At 38.4% G+C, this 17,759-nt stretch overlaps 1 protein-coding gene across 1 annotated transcript in view; it reads left to right on the top strand.

Annotated features, from left to right (window-relative positions):
* The first annotated feature begins 3,268 nt into the window (after positions 1 to 3,268).
* LOC114157034 (basement membrane-specific heparan sulfate proteoglycan core protein-like) overlaps positions 3,269 to 17,759 on the top strand; it is a 67,117-nt gene continuing 52,626 nt past the window's right edge. Inside the window, exons 1-3 of the mRNA XM_028037703.1 lie at positions 3,269 to 3,533; positions 8,789 to 8,821; positions 9,882 to 10,154. Of these exons, the coding sequence (XP_027893504.1) occupies positions 3,497 to 3,533; positions 8,789 to 8,821; positions 9,882 to 10,154 (343 nt within the window). The 5' untranslated portion in view covers positions 3,269 to 3,496. The remainder of the gene's footprint in view (positions 3,534 to 8,788; positions 8,822 to 9,881; positions 10,155 to 17,759) is intronic.

Genomic DNA, 17,759 nt, shown 5'->3' with positions numbered 1-17,759 from the left:
GGTGGTGCTTTCACCCTCGTGGTAGCATGAGACGGACTCCACAACCCACACAAGTGGCTCAGGTAGTGCAGCTCATCCAGGATGGCACATCAATGCGAGCTGTGGCAGGAAGGTTTGCTGTATCTGTCAGCGTAGTGTCCAGAGGCTGGAGGCGCTACCAGGAGACAGGCCAGTACACCAGGAGACGTGGAGGAGGCCGTAGGAGGGCAACAACCCAGCAGCAGGACCGCTACCTCCGCCTTTGTGCAAGAAGGAACAGGAGGAGCACTGCCAGAGCCCTGCAAAATGTATGAGGGGCCGTTTAGGACAAAATTTACGTTTTGTCTCTCACACACTACCAAAAGGTCTCGCATACTCCAAAAAAATAGCCACGCACACTCCAAAAAATTACGTTTTGTCTCTCACACACTACCAAAACGTCTAGCATACTCCAAAAAAGTAGCCACGCACACTCCAAAAAATTACGTTTTGTCTCTCACACACTACCAAAAAGTCTCGCATACTCCAAAAAAGTAGCCACGCACACTCCAAAAAATTACGTTTTGTCTCTCACACACTACCAAAAGGTCTCGCATACTCCAAAAAAGTAGCCACGCACACTCCAAAAAATTACGTTTTGTCTCTCACACACTACCAAAAACTCACGCATACTCAAAAAAAATAGCCACGCACACTCAAAAATTACTCACGCACATTCAAAAAATACTCAAATTGCGTATACACACACTACTAAAATGTCACACACACATTCACAAACGTTAACTTTCTCGCTCACATACACTACTACCAGCTCGCTCACATACACTACTACCAGCTCGCGCACATACATTACTACCAGCTCGCGCACATACACTACTACCAGCTCGCTCATATACACTACTACCTACGGTGGCCGACAGGTGCAAATGCGCAGCAAAAGAGAAAACATGCAAACAAAAAAAAAACACGCGCACAAATTAAATGCGGCAAGCAAAAAGCGAACAAAATGCAGCAAACAAAAAAGAAAACACCCCCGAATGAAATGCAGCAAACAAAAAGAGAGACGCAAACAAAAAAAGAAGACACCCCCGAATGAAATGCAGCAAACAAAAAAGAAAACACCCCCGAATGAAATGCAGCAAACAAAAAAGAAAACACCCCGGAATGAAATGCAGCAAACAAAAAGTGTTGAAAACGGAAATGCTCCAGACCACTAGGGGGAGTCAAAGAAAATCGAGACCGAGCCCAGAACGGTATGACTGACACAAAGTCTATCACGCTACCCATAAATTATTCTGTTATTCTATAATATTATAAAAGACGGCGTATCTTTTTATAATATAAGTACGTATAGTATTTATACGTACTAAATATAGTTATATAGTACGTATAACTATATTTCTGAAAAGAAATATAGTTATACGTACCTTTACTTTCAAATTTCTTTCTCTGAATCTTGCATCTGGTCCCATAGAAATGAATACTATTTTCTTTGACTCCCCCTAGTGGTCTGGAGCACTTCCGTTTTCAACACTTTTTGTTTGCTGCATTTCATTCGGGGGTGTCTTCTTTTTTGTTTGCGTCTCACTTTTTGTTTGCTGCATTTCATTCGGGGGTGTCTTCTTTTTTGTTTGCGTCTCTCTTTTTGTTTGCTGCATTTTATTCGCTTTTTGCTTGCCGCATTTAATTTATGCGCGTGTTTTTTGTTTGTTTGCATGTTTTCTCTTTTGCTGCGCATTTGCACCTGTCGGCCACCGTAACTACCAGCTCGCTCACATACACAGAAACGTTAACTTTCTCGCTCACATACACTGCTAACAGCTCGCACACACACAGACGTTTATCTCTCACATACACAAGACTAAAGTTGAACACACACACAGTACTAAGACTCGTTTTATGTATGTGTGAGAGCGAGACTCTTTTTGAATGTGTGAGAGCGAGACTCTTTTTGAATGTGTGAGAGTTGTCACGGAAGAGGCGGGGCATAATTTTTGGATCAAACTGCGCATGCGTAGATCCTAAACTATAAGTTTCGATTGTTGACTCACTGTATGTTCTATTACTTAGTATATTTGTGCTTTTAAATATATATAGAACGTTTAACTTTCTTGTAGATTAAATGTGCTATAGAAATAAATGAATCTGATTGATTGATTAAAAATAGCAAAATTGCTGTAGTACAATCTGTCCACTGGGTGCCAGTATTACAGGAATTATTAACCGGCGCCAACTAGTGCCGAAGAAGAAAGAGTTTGCTATACCGAACATGGCTAACTCTAATTGTTTAAAATGGCAGCTGCCTGACCAATTCTCTCTCGTTTCGAATTAGAGTTAGCCATGTTCGGTATAGCAACACCGGGCTCACAGCCCAACACCGTGCAGGACGCTTGGCATTTGCCAGAGAACACCAGGATTGGCAAATTCGCCACTAGCGCCTTGTGCTCTTCACAGATGAAAGCAGGTTCACAGTGAGCACATGTGACAGACGTGACAGAGTCTGGAGACGCCGTGGAGAGCGGTCTGCTGCCTGCAACATCCTTCAGCATGACCGGTTTGGCAGTGGGTCAGTAAGTGGTGTGGGGTGGCATTTCTTTGGAGGGCCGCACAGCCCTCCATGTGCTCGCCAGAGGTAGCCTGACTGCCATTAGGTACCGAGATGAGATCCTCAGACCCCTTGTGAGACCATATGCTGGTGCGGTTGGCCCTGGGTTCCTCCTAATGCAGGACAATGCTAGACCTCATGTGGCTGGAGTGTGTCAGCAGTTCCTGCAAGATGAAGGCATTGAAGCTATGGACTGGCCAGCCCGTTCCCCAGACCTGAATCCGATTGAGCACATCTGGGACATCATGTCTCGCTCCATCCACCAACGTCACGTTGCACCACAGACTGTCCAGGAGTTAGCGGATGCTTTAGTCCGGGTCTGGGAGGAGATCCCTCAGGAGACCATCCGCCACCTCATCAGGAGCATGCCCAGGCGTTGTAGGGAGGTCATACAGGCACGTGGAGGCCACACACAATACTGAGCCTCATTTTGACTTGTTTTAAGGACATTACATTAAAATTGGATCAGCGTGTAGTGTTATTTCACTTTAATTTTGTGTGTGGCTCCAAATCCAGGCCTCCATTGGTTAATAAATTTGATTTCCATTGATGATTTTTGTGTGATTTTGTTGTCAGCACATTCAATTTTGTACAGAACAAAGTATTCAACGAGAATATTTCTTTCATTCAGATCTAGGATGTGTTATTTGAGTGTTCCCTTTATTTTTTTGAGCAGGGTATATTCTACTGTTGCTGCTGTGGACAGGAAGTCTGAATCTAACACTTCACTGTGGTCAAAGCTGCTCCTGCATACTTTATGAACGCTGAGTAAAAGGGGAGGAAACACAGGCACATTAGAGAATGACATTTTTTTTAGTGCCTTAAATGCAACCTCTGTTTTTGTTTTTAGTACTTTAGCGAGAGCAAAGTGCAGCTGCTCCAATTAGCTGTGCAGCAGATCTGGAAGTGAACATGGGGGAAACTTTACTCTGCAGACTGGGCTTCTTTTGTAAGTAAATTACTGGATTTCACTTCACTGTTTTGATACAATTATTGTACAGGGTGGGGAAAGCAGCTCGTTGCTATTTTAGACGATCTTTCTTATAATTGTGAAGTTAGTCGAGAACAAACTGTGAAACATTTCAAAATCGTAAGGACACTTGAAAATGATCAAATCTTGTTCGTGTCACATTTCGGTCGGTCGCCTGGATGATTTGTTGCAGCAGCAGAGAAACTGCAGAGATCAAGTCAGTTGAACAAAAGCTGGTTTTTGGTGTCAACCTTCTTATTGCAGTCATATTCAATAAATTAAAATAGCTCTGTATTGATATATTGATATAATGAGGATTGTTTGTCAGAGCCTACCTTTCAAAAATAACATTTAGGCAGGTATTGAATGTCCTTTTCATGTTGCCCACATTTCTCTAATTAGTTATTTCATTGGTCTATGTCAGGGGTCGGCAACCCAACATGTTGAAAGAGCCATTTTGGACCACAAACAAATCTGTCTGGAGCTAAAAGCCTTATATAAGGTTTATAATGAAGGCAAAACAAGCTTTAAGTGTTTATATTAGCTATATTAGCTAAATATCAAAATGACGAAGTGTATACATAATTAGCATTCATGATTAAATGTTTATTTTCCCTGCAGTGCGTCCTGGACGGAATGACGAGTCATGTGACTCTGTTGTACGATGATGCTTTAAGTTTACTTTCCGTTACAATATTAATGTTTTGTGTTTCGTTGCATTGACAAAATTAAAGAAATACAATAAATGAGATTTTTGATGTCATTTTTAATATGAAGATTGACAGGGAAAGGGTTAATTTTTCTTTTTGGAACTCGAAAAATCTGCCCCAAAATGCAGTTTGCATAACGACGATCGCTCTTTGTAAATAATCACCGTAAAGTGTGTGATAAAAAAGAAACAACAAAACGGAACGTGCATAACGTGCCCCTTATCTGGGCAAACGGAGTGAAATAAAATGCAACCTGCAGCTAGAAAATACAACAGCATTTTGAAAAGGTAAAGTATATAAAATTAAATTAATACATTTTAAGTTTGACTTCTGTGCAAATGCCAATCAAGTCAGTGCAATGGTAAAACATGGCAGCATCCTCTTCTCTTTTGACACGCAACCAGAGGCGCAACTACATACTTTCTGAGGTGTATGCGAACATGTCATCGGAGCCCCCGGTCCCCTACCCCATCGACATAAACTTGCACAACTCATCTTTAATTAAAGTATCAATAATAATAAATGTACATATATGTGAATAAATTTCTGCCTACGGGACAATTAGAAAAGATTGAAACAAAAAACAGGGCAACCACTTTGAAAAGCTTTTCTTTGTCTCTCCAACATCTTTATTCCTCCTCCTATTCAATTTTCTGTTTTGTACCCCAGAGTTTTTTTCTGCCGCCCCATCTTTAGCTCCCTGTTGGCGAATTCAGATTTAAAAGAAACAAGAAACGAGCCTCAGCGCATTCTCGAAGGGCCACTGCTCAAGCTGCCTGTGTAGGAGGGGAGAGCAGCTGGCCGGAAGGGAGGGGCGCCTTAGCAGTGCTGTTCCTCTGTTACTGATCATTTCATACAAAACAGCTATTATGTACATAAAATGCTGATTAGAAAAAAAATTTCCCCACATCTTTTTGCGCCCTCTCTAATGCAGCGCCCCTATGCGTTGAATAAACTGCATACCCACTTTTTGCGCCACTGAGTCAGTGCAATGGTCAAACATGGCAGCATCCTCTTTTTGGACACACAACCATCCTCGGACTTGAGCAACAAAACACAATAATATCGCTAAGTGTCATTCTAAATATATACTGACAAAAATCACTAATCACTGGACAGCTTCTCAACATCGAGCTTGTAAGATGTAACTTTAATCTTGATGCAGCAGCTAATGTAACATACTTTCCCTGGAAATGTCTTAACACATTATCATATTTTTCAGACTATAAGCCACTACTTTGTCCCCACGCTTTGAACCATGCGGCTTTTAGCCCGGTGCGGCTTAAGTATGTACGTTTCCAGTTATTTAAAAAAATATAAAAAAATTGTAGGTGAGGCTTATAGTAAGGTGCGCTCTATAGTCCGGAAAGTATGATACTCTTTTTGTTATTTGACAACTTCTCGCTACAGAGCAAACATCCAGGTAAACCTTCCGCATTTGCAATGATTCGGTCCAAGAATTGTAGAATCTCTCCTCGGTTATTTTCCTCTTTTCCTCTTTGCTCTCCATGACCCACCTCACACCCATCAGGTTGTTTACAACAGCCACCTGCCTCGCGCCCCGCCCAGCTGGAAGAAACGCCACAGGCTGTGACGCAAATCTTTGTTTACGGAAATGTTTAAACATATATATGTATGGGTGTGTGTGTGTGTATTTATATACAGTATATATAGTATGTATATATGTGTATATATACATATACAGTATATATATGTATGTAGCTGACTGGATAGCTCAATAGATAAGGCATCAGTATATCACCCGAGAGGGCGGTCTCTCATACCATGAGAGATACTAAGATGCATAACATGCCGGCCAAACAAGGTCTGCGTCAGGTGTCAGGAAATGGGCGAGAGATGAAAATGTGGATCTGTTGGAATGCTACTACTCAAGTAACCCTAATCAGAGATGCAAAGACTGAAGGAATGGTTACTTCGACATCCCCAGTCAACACTAAGCGCTAAGCAACTAGTAGCTCAGTGTTCCAACATCCGCAAACGGCAACTGCTATCACAACTTGAGATTGACGAGATACAACACAAATGGCAAAAAGGAGGAACCTGGATGTCAGAACTGTGGGGACTTAACTACAAGTCCCCACCCAGGGGATACACGGCCTCATTGAGCGAATTTACAGCATCAGTGATCCTTGAGCTATAAGAGCAGCCATGAGGATTAACTTCATGAGGTTGCTCTTCATGAAGGATTAACTTCTCCAACTCCTCAGACACCAACTCCTCGTACATCCAACCACATGTTGTATTGATTACAAGAAAGCCTATGACTCAATACCGTTGATGTATAACATCAACAAGGGGGTCTACATGGATGACATCAAGCTGTATGCCAAGAGTGAGCGAGACATCGACTCACTGATCCACACCACCAGGATCTACAGCATGGACATTGGGATATCATTCAGACTAGAGAAGTGTGGTCGGCTGATCACAAAGAGGGGTACAGAAGGGGTCTCACTCCCAGAAGGAACAATAGCAGACATAGAGGACAGTTACAAGTACCTAGGTATACCTCCTCGATGAGGTCACAAGGAAAGCCAGCTCAATGGCAAGAACAAAATCCGTGCGATAAACAGCTATGCCCTGCCAGTAATCAGATACCCTGCTGGAATAATTAGCATTAGATATTAAGAATATTAATCTGGAGGGTTCCATCCCAAATCCAGCACCCTGAGACTGTACACGAGCCGCAAGGAAGGAGGCAGAGGACTAGTGAGTGTGAGAACCACAGTCCAGGACAAAACAACTAAGATCCATAAATGCATGTACCACCAGCAAATAACCCAAGTGGCTGATATCAGTAAATCCTACCAATGGCTGGAAAAAGCTGGACTCAAGGACAGCACAGAGGCCCTCATCCTGGCTGCCCAGGAACAGGCCCTAAACACCAGAGCAATAGAGGCCCAGATCTACCACACCAGACAAGACCCAAGGTGTAGGTTGTGCAAGGAGGCCCCTGAGACAGTCCAGCACATAACAGCAGGGTGCAAGATACTGGCAGGGAAAGCGTACATGGAACGACATAACCAAGTTGCAGGCATAGTGTACAGAAACATCTGTGCAGAATATGGACTGGAAACCCCGAGATCAAAGTGGGAAACACCCCCAAAGGTGGCGGAGAACGCCAGAGCTAAGATCCTGTGGGATTTCCAGATCCAGACAAACAAAATGGTAATGGCGAACCAACCAGACGTTGTCGTAGTGGATAAACAACAGAGGAAAGCCGTTGTGGTAGATGTAGCAATACCAAGCGACTGCAACATCAGGAAAAAGGAGCATGAGAAACTAGAGAAATACCAGGGCCTCAGGGAGGAACTGGAGAGGGCCTGGAAGGTGAAGACCACAGTGGTGCCTGTGGTCATCGGGGCCCTCGGGGCAGTCACCCCCAAACTGGACCAATGGCTACAACAGATCCCAGGAACAACATCAGACATCTCAGTCCAGAAATGTGCAGTCCTTGGCACAGCCAAGATACTGCGCAGAACCCTCAAGCTCCCAGGCCTCTGGTAGAGGACCCGAGCTCAGAGGATAAGAACCACCTGCGGTGGGTGAGAAGGGAATTATTTATGTGTGTGTGTGTATATTTATTGATAATAAAGTGGTTTACAAAACAGCAATATTGACACCACAAATGAATACAAAACAGACAAGACAATAATGCCAGGGTGTTATATAGCGAGCACAAACAAATCGAAAAGCAAATAAATAAATAAAAAGTTAACTCAGAAAGGTATTAAGTGAGAGCACATATCCATGTCTTAATGGCTTTTCTGTTTTTTGAATACTGGAGAGATCTAATATATTGTCTGAATTCCTCTTTTAAAGGCTGAAAAGCGAGGTTTACGATTTGAGAATTTAGATTTATGTATATGATATTTGGTGACAAATAAAATTAGATTGATAATATAAAAATGTTTTGTTTTATTAGTGGGATAAGAGAAGAATCCAAACAACACATTTATATAAGTAAGGGAAAAGTCATCAAGAATTGTGTGGGAAATAAACGTACAAATATCTTGCCAGAAAATGCATGAGAAATTGCACGACCAGAATAAATGACAGAGATCTTCTTCATAGAGTTGGCAGAATGAACAATTCGTGTCAATGTCTTTTTTGTATCGTTGAAGGAAAAACTTACAGGGATAAAAATGATGGATCATCTTAAAAGACTTTTCTTTGATCTTATTAATAATCAAATATTTAGATGGAAGACAACAGATTTTTTTCCCAGTTCAGGTTTGGGGCAAAGTTATTCCAAAAAGAGATAAGATTTGGAACAGAGACGATGTCCTTCTGGAACAAGGCGCGTACATCACAGTTGTTCTTTCGCTTTGTAGCAGAAAAACAGATTTGACCAACATTAGTGTCAGTAGGGTCATTTTAAATGTCATATTTTCATCAGTTGTGAGTGGAAAATTATCAAGATATTTAATGTTTGTAGGTAAATGTTTCATGTCATCTTAAAAAAAAAAGATTTTTATAATGATCAATTCTTGTTCATTGCAGTGTTTTGGTCCCTCTGCTGTGGAAATCCTGAAGGTAAGAAACATGTTCTTTATGTTATCATGAATCATGGTAACAATACATATGTCAGGAAAAACATAAATCTGACTTTTGTTTTCAGTCCTGTGCAAGTTTACACAGAACATGAACCAGTTCTAAATTCAGTGAGCAGAAGTTAAGATTGTATTTATCTTTTTCCATGATAGATAAATAGATTCTATAATGGAGATAGAATGTATTTATTCTACATATAGAATAAATACATTCACATGTTCATCTATGATGTCATGACCAGAACATTTTACAACCTGGCATTTGGCAACTTATTTACTCTTGTGTATTTCTCTCCGGGTTTCGTATTAATTTGGACAAGTTTCAATCAGAGAGCCTTTATTCACATATTTTACTGCTTTAGCTGCAGGGTGAGAGGTAGGACATCAAATTAAGCTCAGTGATTTAATTGCTGTCACCATCTTAATCATTTCAGTTCATAAAGTCCTCACTGATATCATTGCTGATTTTTAGCCATACTTCCATGCACATTTTAAGAAAACAGTCACAAACTTAATTTCTCCACTTTCTTCAGGTTTATCTGACTCACACTGATACAGAGTTGAAACTGGTTGATAAAGTCTGAAGAATCTGTAAAGGTCAAAGTGTCAAGTCTGCACTGTTCAGTTGAGAGCAGAAGTTAACAAACACTGAATAAAAAGACACATAGACATTTTTTCCTCATTGTCTCAAGTTAAATCAGATCAAACTTCTCTTGTTTTAGGTTAGCTAGAATTAAGTGGCTTCTATTTGTTAATGCCAGAAAATGTGGGTTAGGGGTTGGTTCTTCAGAACCATCATGACTTTAGACCAACCAATACAAACTCTCCAATGACAAATGAATTGAGGATTATTTTAGCTATCAGTGGAGATTACAGCTGCAGAGCTGAAAGAGACGATAATAAAACAGAATATAGAGAAGCCCTCAGACTGACAGTGTCAAATGAGTTAGAATACAAATCTACACAACTTAAACAAGAAAACTGAACCAGAACCAGATCATGTTCTGATGGTTTGATTGATTTTTCTGCTTTGAATCCAACAGCAGATGAACCCAGAGCCAAACTGACAGCAGACAGAACAATCATACCAGCAGGGGGCAGCATAATACTGAGCTGCTCTGTGGACGAATCTGATGACTGGAAGTTTGACTGGTTCAGAAATGATCAACAATATTCTGCAGATCAGTTCAGAGGAACCAGTGAACCATACAGAGTTATTTATGTCTCAGAGGGAGGAGAGTACAGCTGCAGAGGAGGAAGAGGAGATCCAGTTTTCTATACTGAAACCAGCAGAGAGGTCACTATTCAGAAAACAGGTAAACTTGTCTTTATTGTGAAATGAAACATCTTTAATGTTTCTTTGTTCATCAGTGGTGTTAAAAACATTATGACTCCAGTGTGATGATCATCATCTGTAACTCCATCTAATGACGCCTGAAAGCAGAAAATTTGCTCCTGTTCATGTTGTCAGATATTTAAGCCAGACTATGAATTTCTATGTTGATATTAATGTAGGAGGATTTACTGCAGCAACGTTTGTCTGTTTGATGGAGAAACTGTCACAAATGTGATTATATAATGAATACAGTCCAACATTGAGACTGTATGCCAGTAATTTATAGGAAGTGCATGTTATATGTCTAATACTGCTATGTTTTGTTTTATCGTTCTCTACCAGTGATCATTTTATTTTGTCATTTATAATGAGAGATATTAGACACCTACTGTTAGAGACAGAGGATTTGATACGTTTTTTTTTTGTAGTTATCTTTGAATTAAGAAATGTATATACCTTTTTTCAGTATCGTGGATAATTGTCTCTTAAACTGTCTGGCTTTGGTCAAACCTTTTGTGTTTTCCTCCACAAACTTCTGATAGTTTAAATGACATATTTGAGTTAATTGAAGACACACCTGTGGGTGTGTTTTAGGGCCACACCTGAAACTCACTGCTTTCTTGTTTGACATGATTGGAGCGTCAAAAGCTACAAGAAAAATAATAAAAAATCCTCCAAAAGATATTTTCGCTAAGTTTTCTGGCATTTAGCAAATAGAAATAATTTTGTTAATTGTAACTAACTTAAACCAGAGAAGTTTGGTCTGATTTGATTTCAGACGTTGGTAAATAATGTGTTTGTGTCTCTTTATTTTCTGTATGAAAATATCTGCTCTCTGTTTCTTATGTGATCAGTTCCCATTACACCAACTGTGATCCAACATCCCAGTTGGGCAAAGATCTACAGAGGAGAGAGAGTCACTCTGAGATGTGAGATCCAGGATGATGGAGGAACTCAGTGGACGTATGAATGGAAACCAACCAATACAAACTCTCCAACATCCAGTGAATTCATGATCACTGCTTATAACAGTGGAGATTATAGCTGCAGAGGAAGAAGAGACAGTTTCACCTTAACAAAGTGGGGATTCATCACATTAACAGTATTCTGTGAGTTCACCATGTATAAATTATGTTTACAGGGTTTTACTAGCAAATATCAATATTTAATGAAATATTTCTTTCTGTGTGTAAGAATGTTTTTTTATACTTTCACGCATATCAAAAACTGAGAATCAACTTTTACTGCAGGTTACAATGAGTAGCTGCATTTCCATGACAAATGTGAACAAATCTTTGTCCATGTTCTGCTATGCTAAGCTCATTCACATGACAAGTCATTAAAAATCAGTGACTTGTGTAAACAGTTACATGAAATGTATTAATTATTCATGGCGTTAGCGCTCATCATCTCTCATCCATCAGAGAAAAGTGTTACTCCAACACTAGAAATTTAATACAAAATAGCATTTTTGTGACCATCTCTCTCTCTCCAGCGTTTCCCCCTCAGCCTGTCCTCTCTGTGTCTCCATCATGGCCGAATCCTGGAGCCTCAGTGACTCTGAGCTGTGAGGGTTTGGAGCTTCAATCAGCAGGATGGAGGTTCTTCTGGTATAAAGCTGTCACTGCTATATCCAGCAGATACTACAGATTTGAGTTGCATCCTGGCAGCACCAATTGGACTGAGCAGAACTCCTTCATCATTAATGGACCGACTCACACAGCAGGATTTGTGTGCAGAGCAGGAAGAGGAGAACCAAAGTTTTACTCTGATTACAGTAAACTAAAGTTTGTCTGGTCTGCAGGTCAGTTTGTTTTTGTTTTTTCATTTTGGATTTTTATTCCACAATTTGCATTGCACTTTTGATGAGCTCAGGTTTCTAGTTAATGTTGTGACTAATGTATTGTGTTCTTCCTGTTTAATGTGTTGTTTTATTAATAGTGGTAAACACACCACTCAGTTAAGTTAGAGAAGATGATGAATAAAAAACTGAGACTATTCTGATAACAATAACAAAACAATGTGTTGTTGAAGCTATGAAATACTGATGAATGTAATCCTCAGTCATTGGCCTAATTTCACCTGAATGTATCTCTTTTCAAAGTTTTGCACATCTTTGACAAATAATTAGCTTTTGACTCTGGTTAAATAGTTGGTGCACAAAGTTTTGGAAATAGAAAGATAAATAAAAATTAAGTTGGAAGCAGCAATCGCCTAATGTTGTTCCCTAGGGAGTGTCTAATGGTAGAATGAGTTTAGCTGTCAACGTGTCAAAATTATTTAGCTTTCTGCTAAAAGACAGTGATGAAGAGAAGAACAACCAGAATACAGCAAAGTGTTGATGGAGACGGACCAGAAGCAATAAAGAGAATGTTAATGTCTGGAACCACTAGGGGGTGCTGTGGTGCATGGGTAAGCTGCAATAACATGAAGAAGAAGCTGACTGAGCAGCCGGTTACCTGAGAGAACTTATATTAGTATGTTGTTTTATTTTCGGTCGTTTTGGTTGTTATGTGTACTTAGTGTTTTTGTAGTGTTTTACACTAGAAGTATGGTGTGATGTTTTTAAATCTTCATTTATTTATTATTTTATTTCTATTCACACATGCATTTATAAACAACATTGAGTCTCTTGGAATTGCTTTGACATTCATTAAGCTCTGATTTTTTAAACTTCAAATTCAATAACAGGTTGAAAATTCTTGTCGTCCTTCACTATTTATAATAAATGTAGGAGAACCTCACTGCTGTTTTCTGTTAGCGTAGGTCCATGGCTACTCAACTGCTTGTTTTCTACATGGATGCACGATTTTATGATTTGGTTCAACATGTGATTCATAAATGTGTTAATTGTTTGGGTTCCTCTGCATTTATATTTTTTGATGTGGTGAAAAATTTTGGTTACAACTGAAACCATTGTACCTTAAATATTTAAATGATATTATTTAAGTGCTATTTGGAAGTTTGATTAACTCTGAGAAATATTTGATAGAAGATTGTAAGTTTTTTAAATTTCCTTCTCTTTTGACATTTAAAGGTCAAAACCTTGGAGTCATTTTTGACTATTTCTGTTTTAACTACCATAAAGTAACAAAGTAGCAGATTATCACTGCAGCAGTTTACTGTTATTAATATTTAGCAAAGCTGATAGTTTTTATATTTTTTGATTTCAGTTTTTTACCTCAAAGCTCTGAAACTCTGACATTGTGGACTCTTTTCTCACTTAAAAAAAATTATAACAACTTTAATATTAAAATTTATTTGAGGTAATTTTCTTTCTTTTATTGTTGTTGTTTTTGGTGTCTTTGGTTTTACCTTCCCTACTGTAATGTCTGTAAACCACTAATCTTTTTACAGTTTATTTTACAATCACAGCTCAATAATGAACTTTGTTTTTTACATTTTTTCAACACTAAGAAAAATTCTGTACAATTATTTTCTTGTTTTCAGACTCTCATCCAGCAGCTTCTCTCTCAGTGAGTCCTGACAGAGTTCAACATTTAATTAATCAGTCTGTCACAATGAACTGTGGTGGGAACGACTCCGAGTGGAGGATGACGATGTTTACAGAATTAATCGGTCCAACATACTTTCAATGCTCCTACTGGGGGACGATGAATGGATCCTCATGTACCATTAACAGACTGGAGGATCACAGTGGAGTTTACTGGTGTGAGTCTGGATCTGGAGAATTCAGCAACGCAGTCAACATCACTGTACAGGGTAGGTTATGATTCATGTTGTTTTTACTTTTTCCAGTGTTTTAAACATTATTTATATTTCATCATACCTGAAAATACTGTAAACAACCCGTAGTAACCTAGTGATTCCTGAATTGTGCCCTCTTCATAAATTTAAAACATGAATAAAGAAAAATTAAGTGGTAAACATATGCAGCGGATGGGTGTTAAAAGTTTTTCCTTCAAAACTGAGCAGCTTCTTTCTCTGACTGTTCTGTAAACATCTGCTCCAGTAAGTAAAAGGTGAGTCATTTGCTTTTTGAACAGAAACATAAAATGTGGTTAAATTTAATAATATGCATTGTGTAAATGTGTGGAGCCCCCTAGAGGCCATGGGGCTCCATACAAATCAGCACAGAATACTGTGCTGATAAGTAAATATGGCTTAGTTGAATACAGTAAGCATTTCTTATGGTGGCCTTTGTACTTTCAGTTATAATAAAAGGCTTTCATCAGGTTTTTCTATGCATGTTAATGTCTCCTTCTAAAATATCTGAAATTTTATTTATTTTTCTTTTGGATCAAAAGGCACCACAAACCTGTGAGATAAATAGAAACTTTCTGTAAGAAGGACAGAAATAAAAATACATCTAAACTATTTGGACTATTTCTGAGTTATTATCGCGGACAAATCAGTCATCTGACGGTTTTGATCGTGTCTCTTGTGTTGGTAGTCTGAATGGTTTAAAGGTCCGTTTTCATGTGCAGTTCCATCTCAATGCAGACATAAGCATGCAGTGAATAAATCCATTTTCAGTCAGTTTTTTGCACCAAAGAGTTAAGAATAAATGCTAAGACTCTTTAAATGTGTATACATTTAAATTTTTAAGTTGACATTTGTGACTGTATACAAAAGGAACCAGCAAATATTGCAGTAAGCACATTGCGAGGGAACGCAACACTTATAACGCAAGAGAAAAAATTTTCCAAGTCCCATCTGGGGCTCTGTACAAGTGAACATTGTTGCAAATCCATAAGGCATGCTAACAGTCCACAACCATTTCTTCCATAATCTATTGTGTTGTCTATCACTGAAGTCTGGATGAGAATAAATCAATCTGTGGAGAAATGATAAGATTATTCCCTATACTTTCTAATTTCATAAAGATTAAAAATGAGTGACCAATGACCTGCACACATTTGTTTTAAAACCTAAGACTTCTCATCTTAGTCATCACTGAAAACTTTCAGCAATCAATCACAAATGTATTCGTATCATCAACAATTAAGAGCAACTGCTGCATTAACGTGAGTCTATTTTAGTCGCTTATGCAAAAACACCCAAGATTTTATTTCTGAGAATGTAAAGATTACTGTTTTCGGTCAAATTTGAACCACACATACTCTAATAAAACCAACTTTAAAAATACTTCTTCAAAATGCAACTTTTTCTAAATGTCAACAACAATTAATGGCTCAACAGTCTGTGATATTCTGATTGTTTTACAGATGATGATCATGATGGTGTTATCCTGGTGAGCCCTGTTCATCCTGTGACTGAAGGAGATCCTGTTACTCTGAACTGCAGAGATAAAAAACAAAATCTTCTCTCTAATGTGTTTTTCTATCATAATAATAAACTCATCAATAATGACAGCAGAGAGGAGCTGAATATCTCTGCAGTGTCAAAGTCAGATGAAGGTTTCTACAAATGTCAGCATTCAGGAAAAGAGTCACCAAGGAGCTGGATGTCTGTTAGAGGTGAGGAGGATTAAAACTTTTCATGATTTCTTATTTTGTAAACAATTTTTTCAGGGAAAAGATAAACAGAGTCATTGATGTGCCTTAAATCTTGTCTTTCACCACAAATATAGCAGGTAGAAAAGTGACAATAAGCAAAATAAGTTTCCTAGCAGCTTGTTCTTGATATTGTTGACATTTTTCCAAAATATGTAAGAACGATATTTTACTGTGTTAGGAATGAATGAAATTCCTCTGGTTGCTCTAAAAAGACACAGTGGCACAAACTTGTTTTTCATTCAATGTCGGGGTAAAAATGTTTTCTTATGTTCAATGTTTCTTATTTCCAGTAACTGTATCCAGTCCTGTCAGCTCTTCGTTTCCTGTGATGTTGATCGTTGGACTAGTTGTTGGATTCATTCTTGGTTTTCTCCTGCTGTTGATGTTGTGCTGCAAACAGTCCAAGGGTGAATATGCAGCAACTTCGATGCTTCAGTTTCAAATGTTTTAAATTCCTTTAGATGATTTGACAAAACAGAGGAACAAAAAAAGAAAAACAGTTTTGCACTATAATGCATCAAATTGTCTTTTTTTCCATCCACAGGTTTACGGTGCTTCAGGTCAGTACTCTTTAATTTACTTTCCTCTGATTCTTCCATCCGTTTTGTATTTATTTCAGTATAACCTTTTGCATAATTTAGGTCAGAGGTCAGCAGTCAGAGCTTGACCACAAATGAAGGACCCAACCAGACAGAGAGTCAAGTTTACAGCTCTCTGCTACACGGTTAGTAACCTTGATTTATATTTTATATAAGTTCCCTAAAAATGTGATTCAAGATGATTTCATTTTCAATAATCATTTGTCAAAGACCTTAAACAGCCACACTGGACATTATTCTGAGAAACACAGAAAAAGTTCAACATTATTTACATCTGATTCAACCGGAGCTGTTGTTAAAATGTAACCTGCAAAAATCCTGAACATGATTAGGATTTTTCTACAGTCCAACACAGTAAGATATGAAAGCAATGCTCAATACATCTGCTACAGAAAACATGCTGCCCTCATGTGTGGGATGTTTTCTAAGTTTTAAACAGCAGCAAGAAAAAAAAACATTTTAATATTCTGTGTTTTAATAAATGTGTCATACTTGTGGCAGATAACACTAAAGAAGACATCACATTGAAAACTGCAAAAAAATGAAAAAGGTTTTAAAATCCCAAATGCAGATTATTCTACTCTTGACATTGTCATTGCTCTGCAGCTGATGCTTCTGAATACGAGTCAATCCAACCAGCCACTATGAACAGTAAGTTAAACTCCTTGAAGAACGTTGAGATGCAGCAACTGACTGATTTTAGTAGTAAGATTGCCAAGGTCTGAGATTAAAATCCAAAATATTTCGGAAACAAATTAAATCCAAGATCTCATTTAAGAAGATTAAGGCTTTAAAAATGATCATTCCTCCAAAACATCAAAAACAAATGAATATATTCAGGCGTTGACACGTTTCCCACAGTGTTCCTGTAGAACATTTTGGGAATCAGGATCAGCATCGTGGTACATCAGCAGCTAGAATAAAGTAGTTATGTTTAAATGTAATTTAATGTTTTTTACCTTAATAATACATCATTTTGTTTTTGTTGATGATTCGTTGTATTAACAGGGAGTTCTGATGACCCAGAGGACGATTCTGTGCACAGCTGCATAAAAACACAAACTACAGGTAAGTTTGTTCAGCTCCAGCAGTCAATGTTTTCACTGAAATGTGTCGTCATGCCAACAGCACTGCAGATCATTACATCCCATCATGCAGGTCAGACAATCATCTGCCCTTTACTACAACTAGAAACCAGCAGAATATGTCAGATCAGAGAACCAGCAAAGGACTTTTAGGGTTCTGGATACCTGCTCGACTTTCATTGATGTTAATATTTTTTTTAGAAATGTTGCTTAATAATCGCCCCAAAAGTTAAGGTGATTTGATATAACTTAGAAATGCTGAGCTAATGTAACTTTTTATTATTTATATTCAAACCCAGCTACATCTGCTACAGATGATTGTTCTCTGGTCAAAATCCTGAGGTTTCTTTTTTGTTTTAGAAACCACTGAAAGCTAAAGCAAAACGTAAAAACGGAGAGAAAAACAACATAAAGGTAAGAG

This window comes from Xiphophorus couchianus, chromosome 14 (assembly GCF_001444195.1).
Source record: "Xiphophorus couchianus chromosome 14, X_couchianus-1.0, whole genome shotgun sequence".
In the NCBI taxonomy this organism is placed as follows: Eukaryota; Metazoa; Chordata; class Actinopteri; order Cyprinodontiformes; family Poeciliidae; genus Xiphophorus; species Xiphophorus couchianus.
Note: the sequence above shows the minus strand (reverse complement) of the source record. Positions and strands in the feature narration are given on the sequence as shown.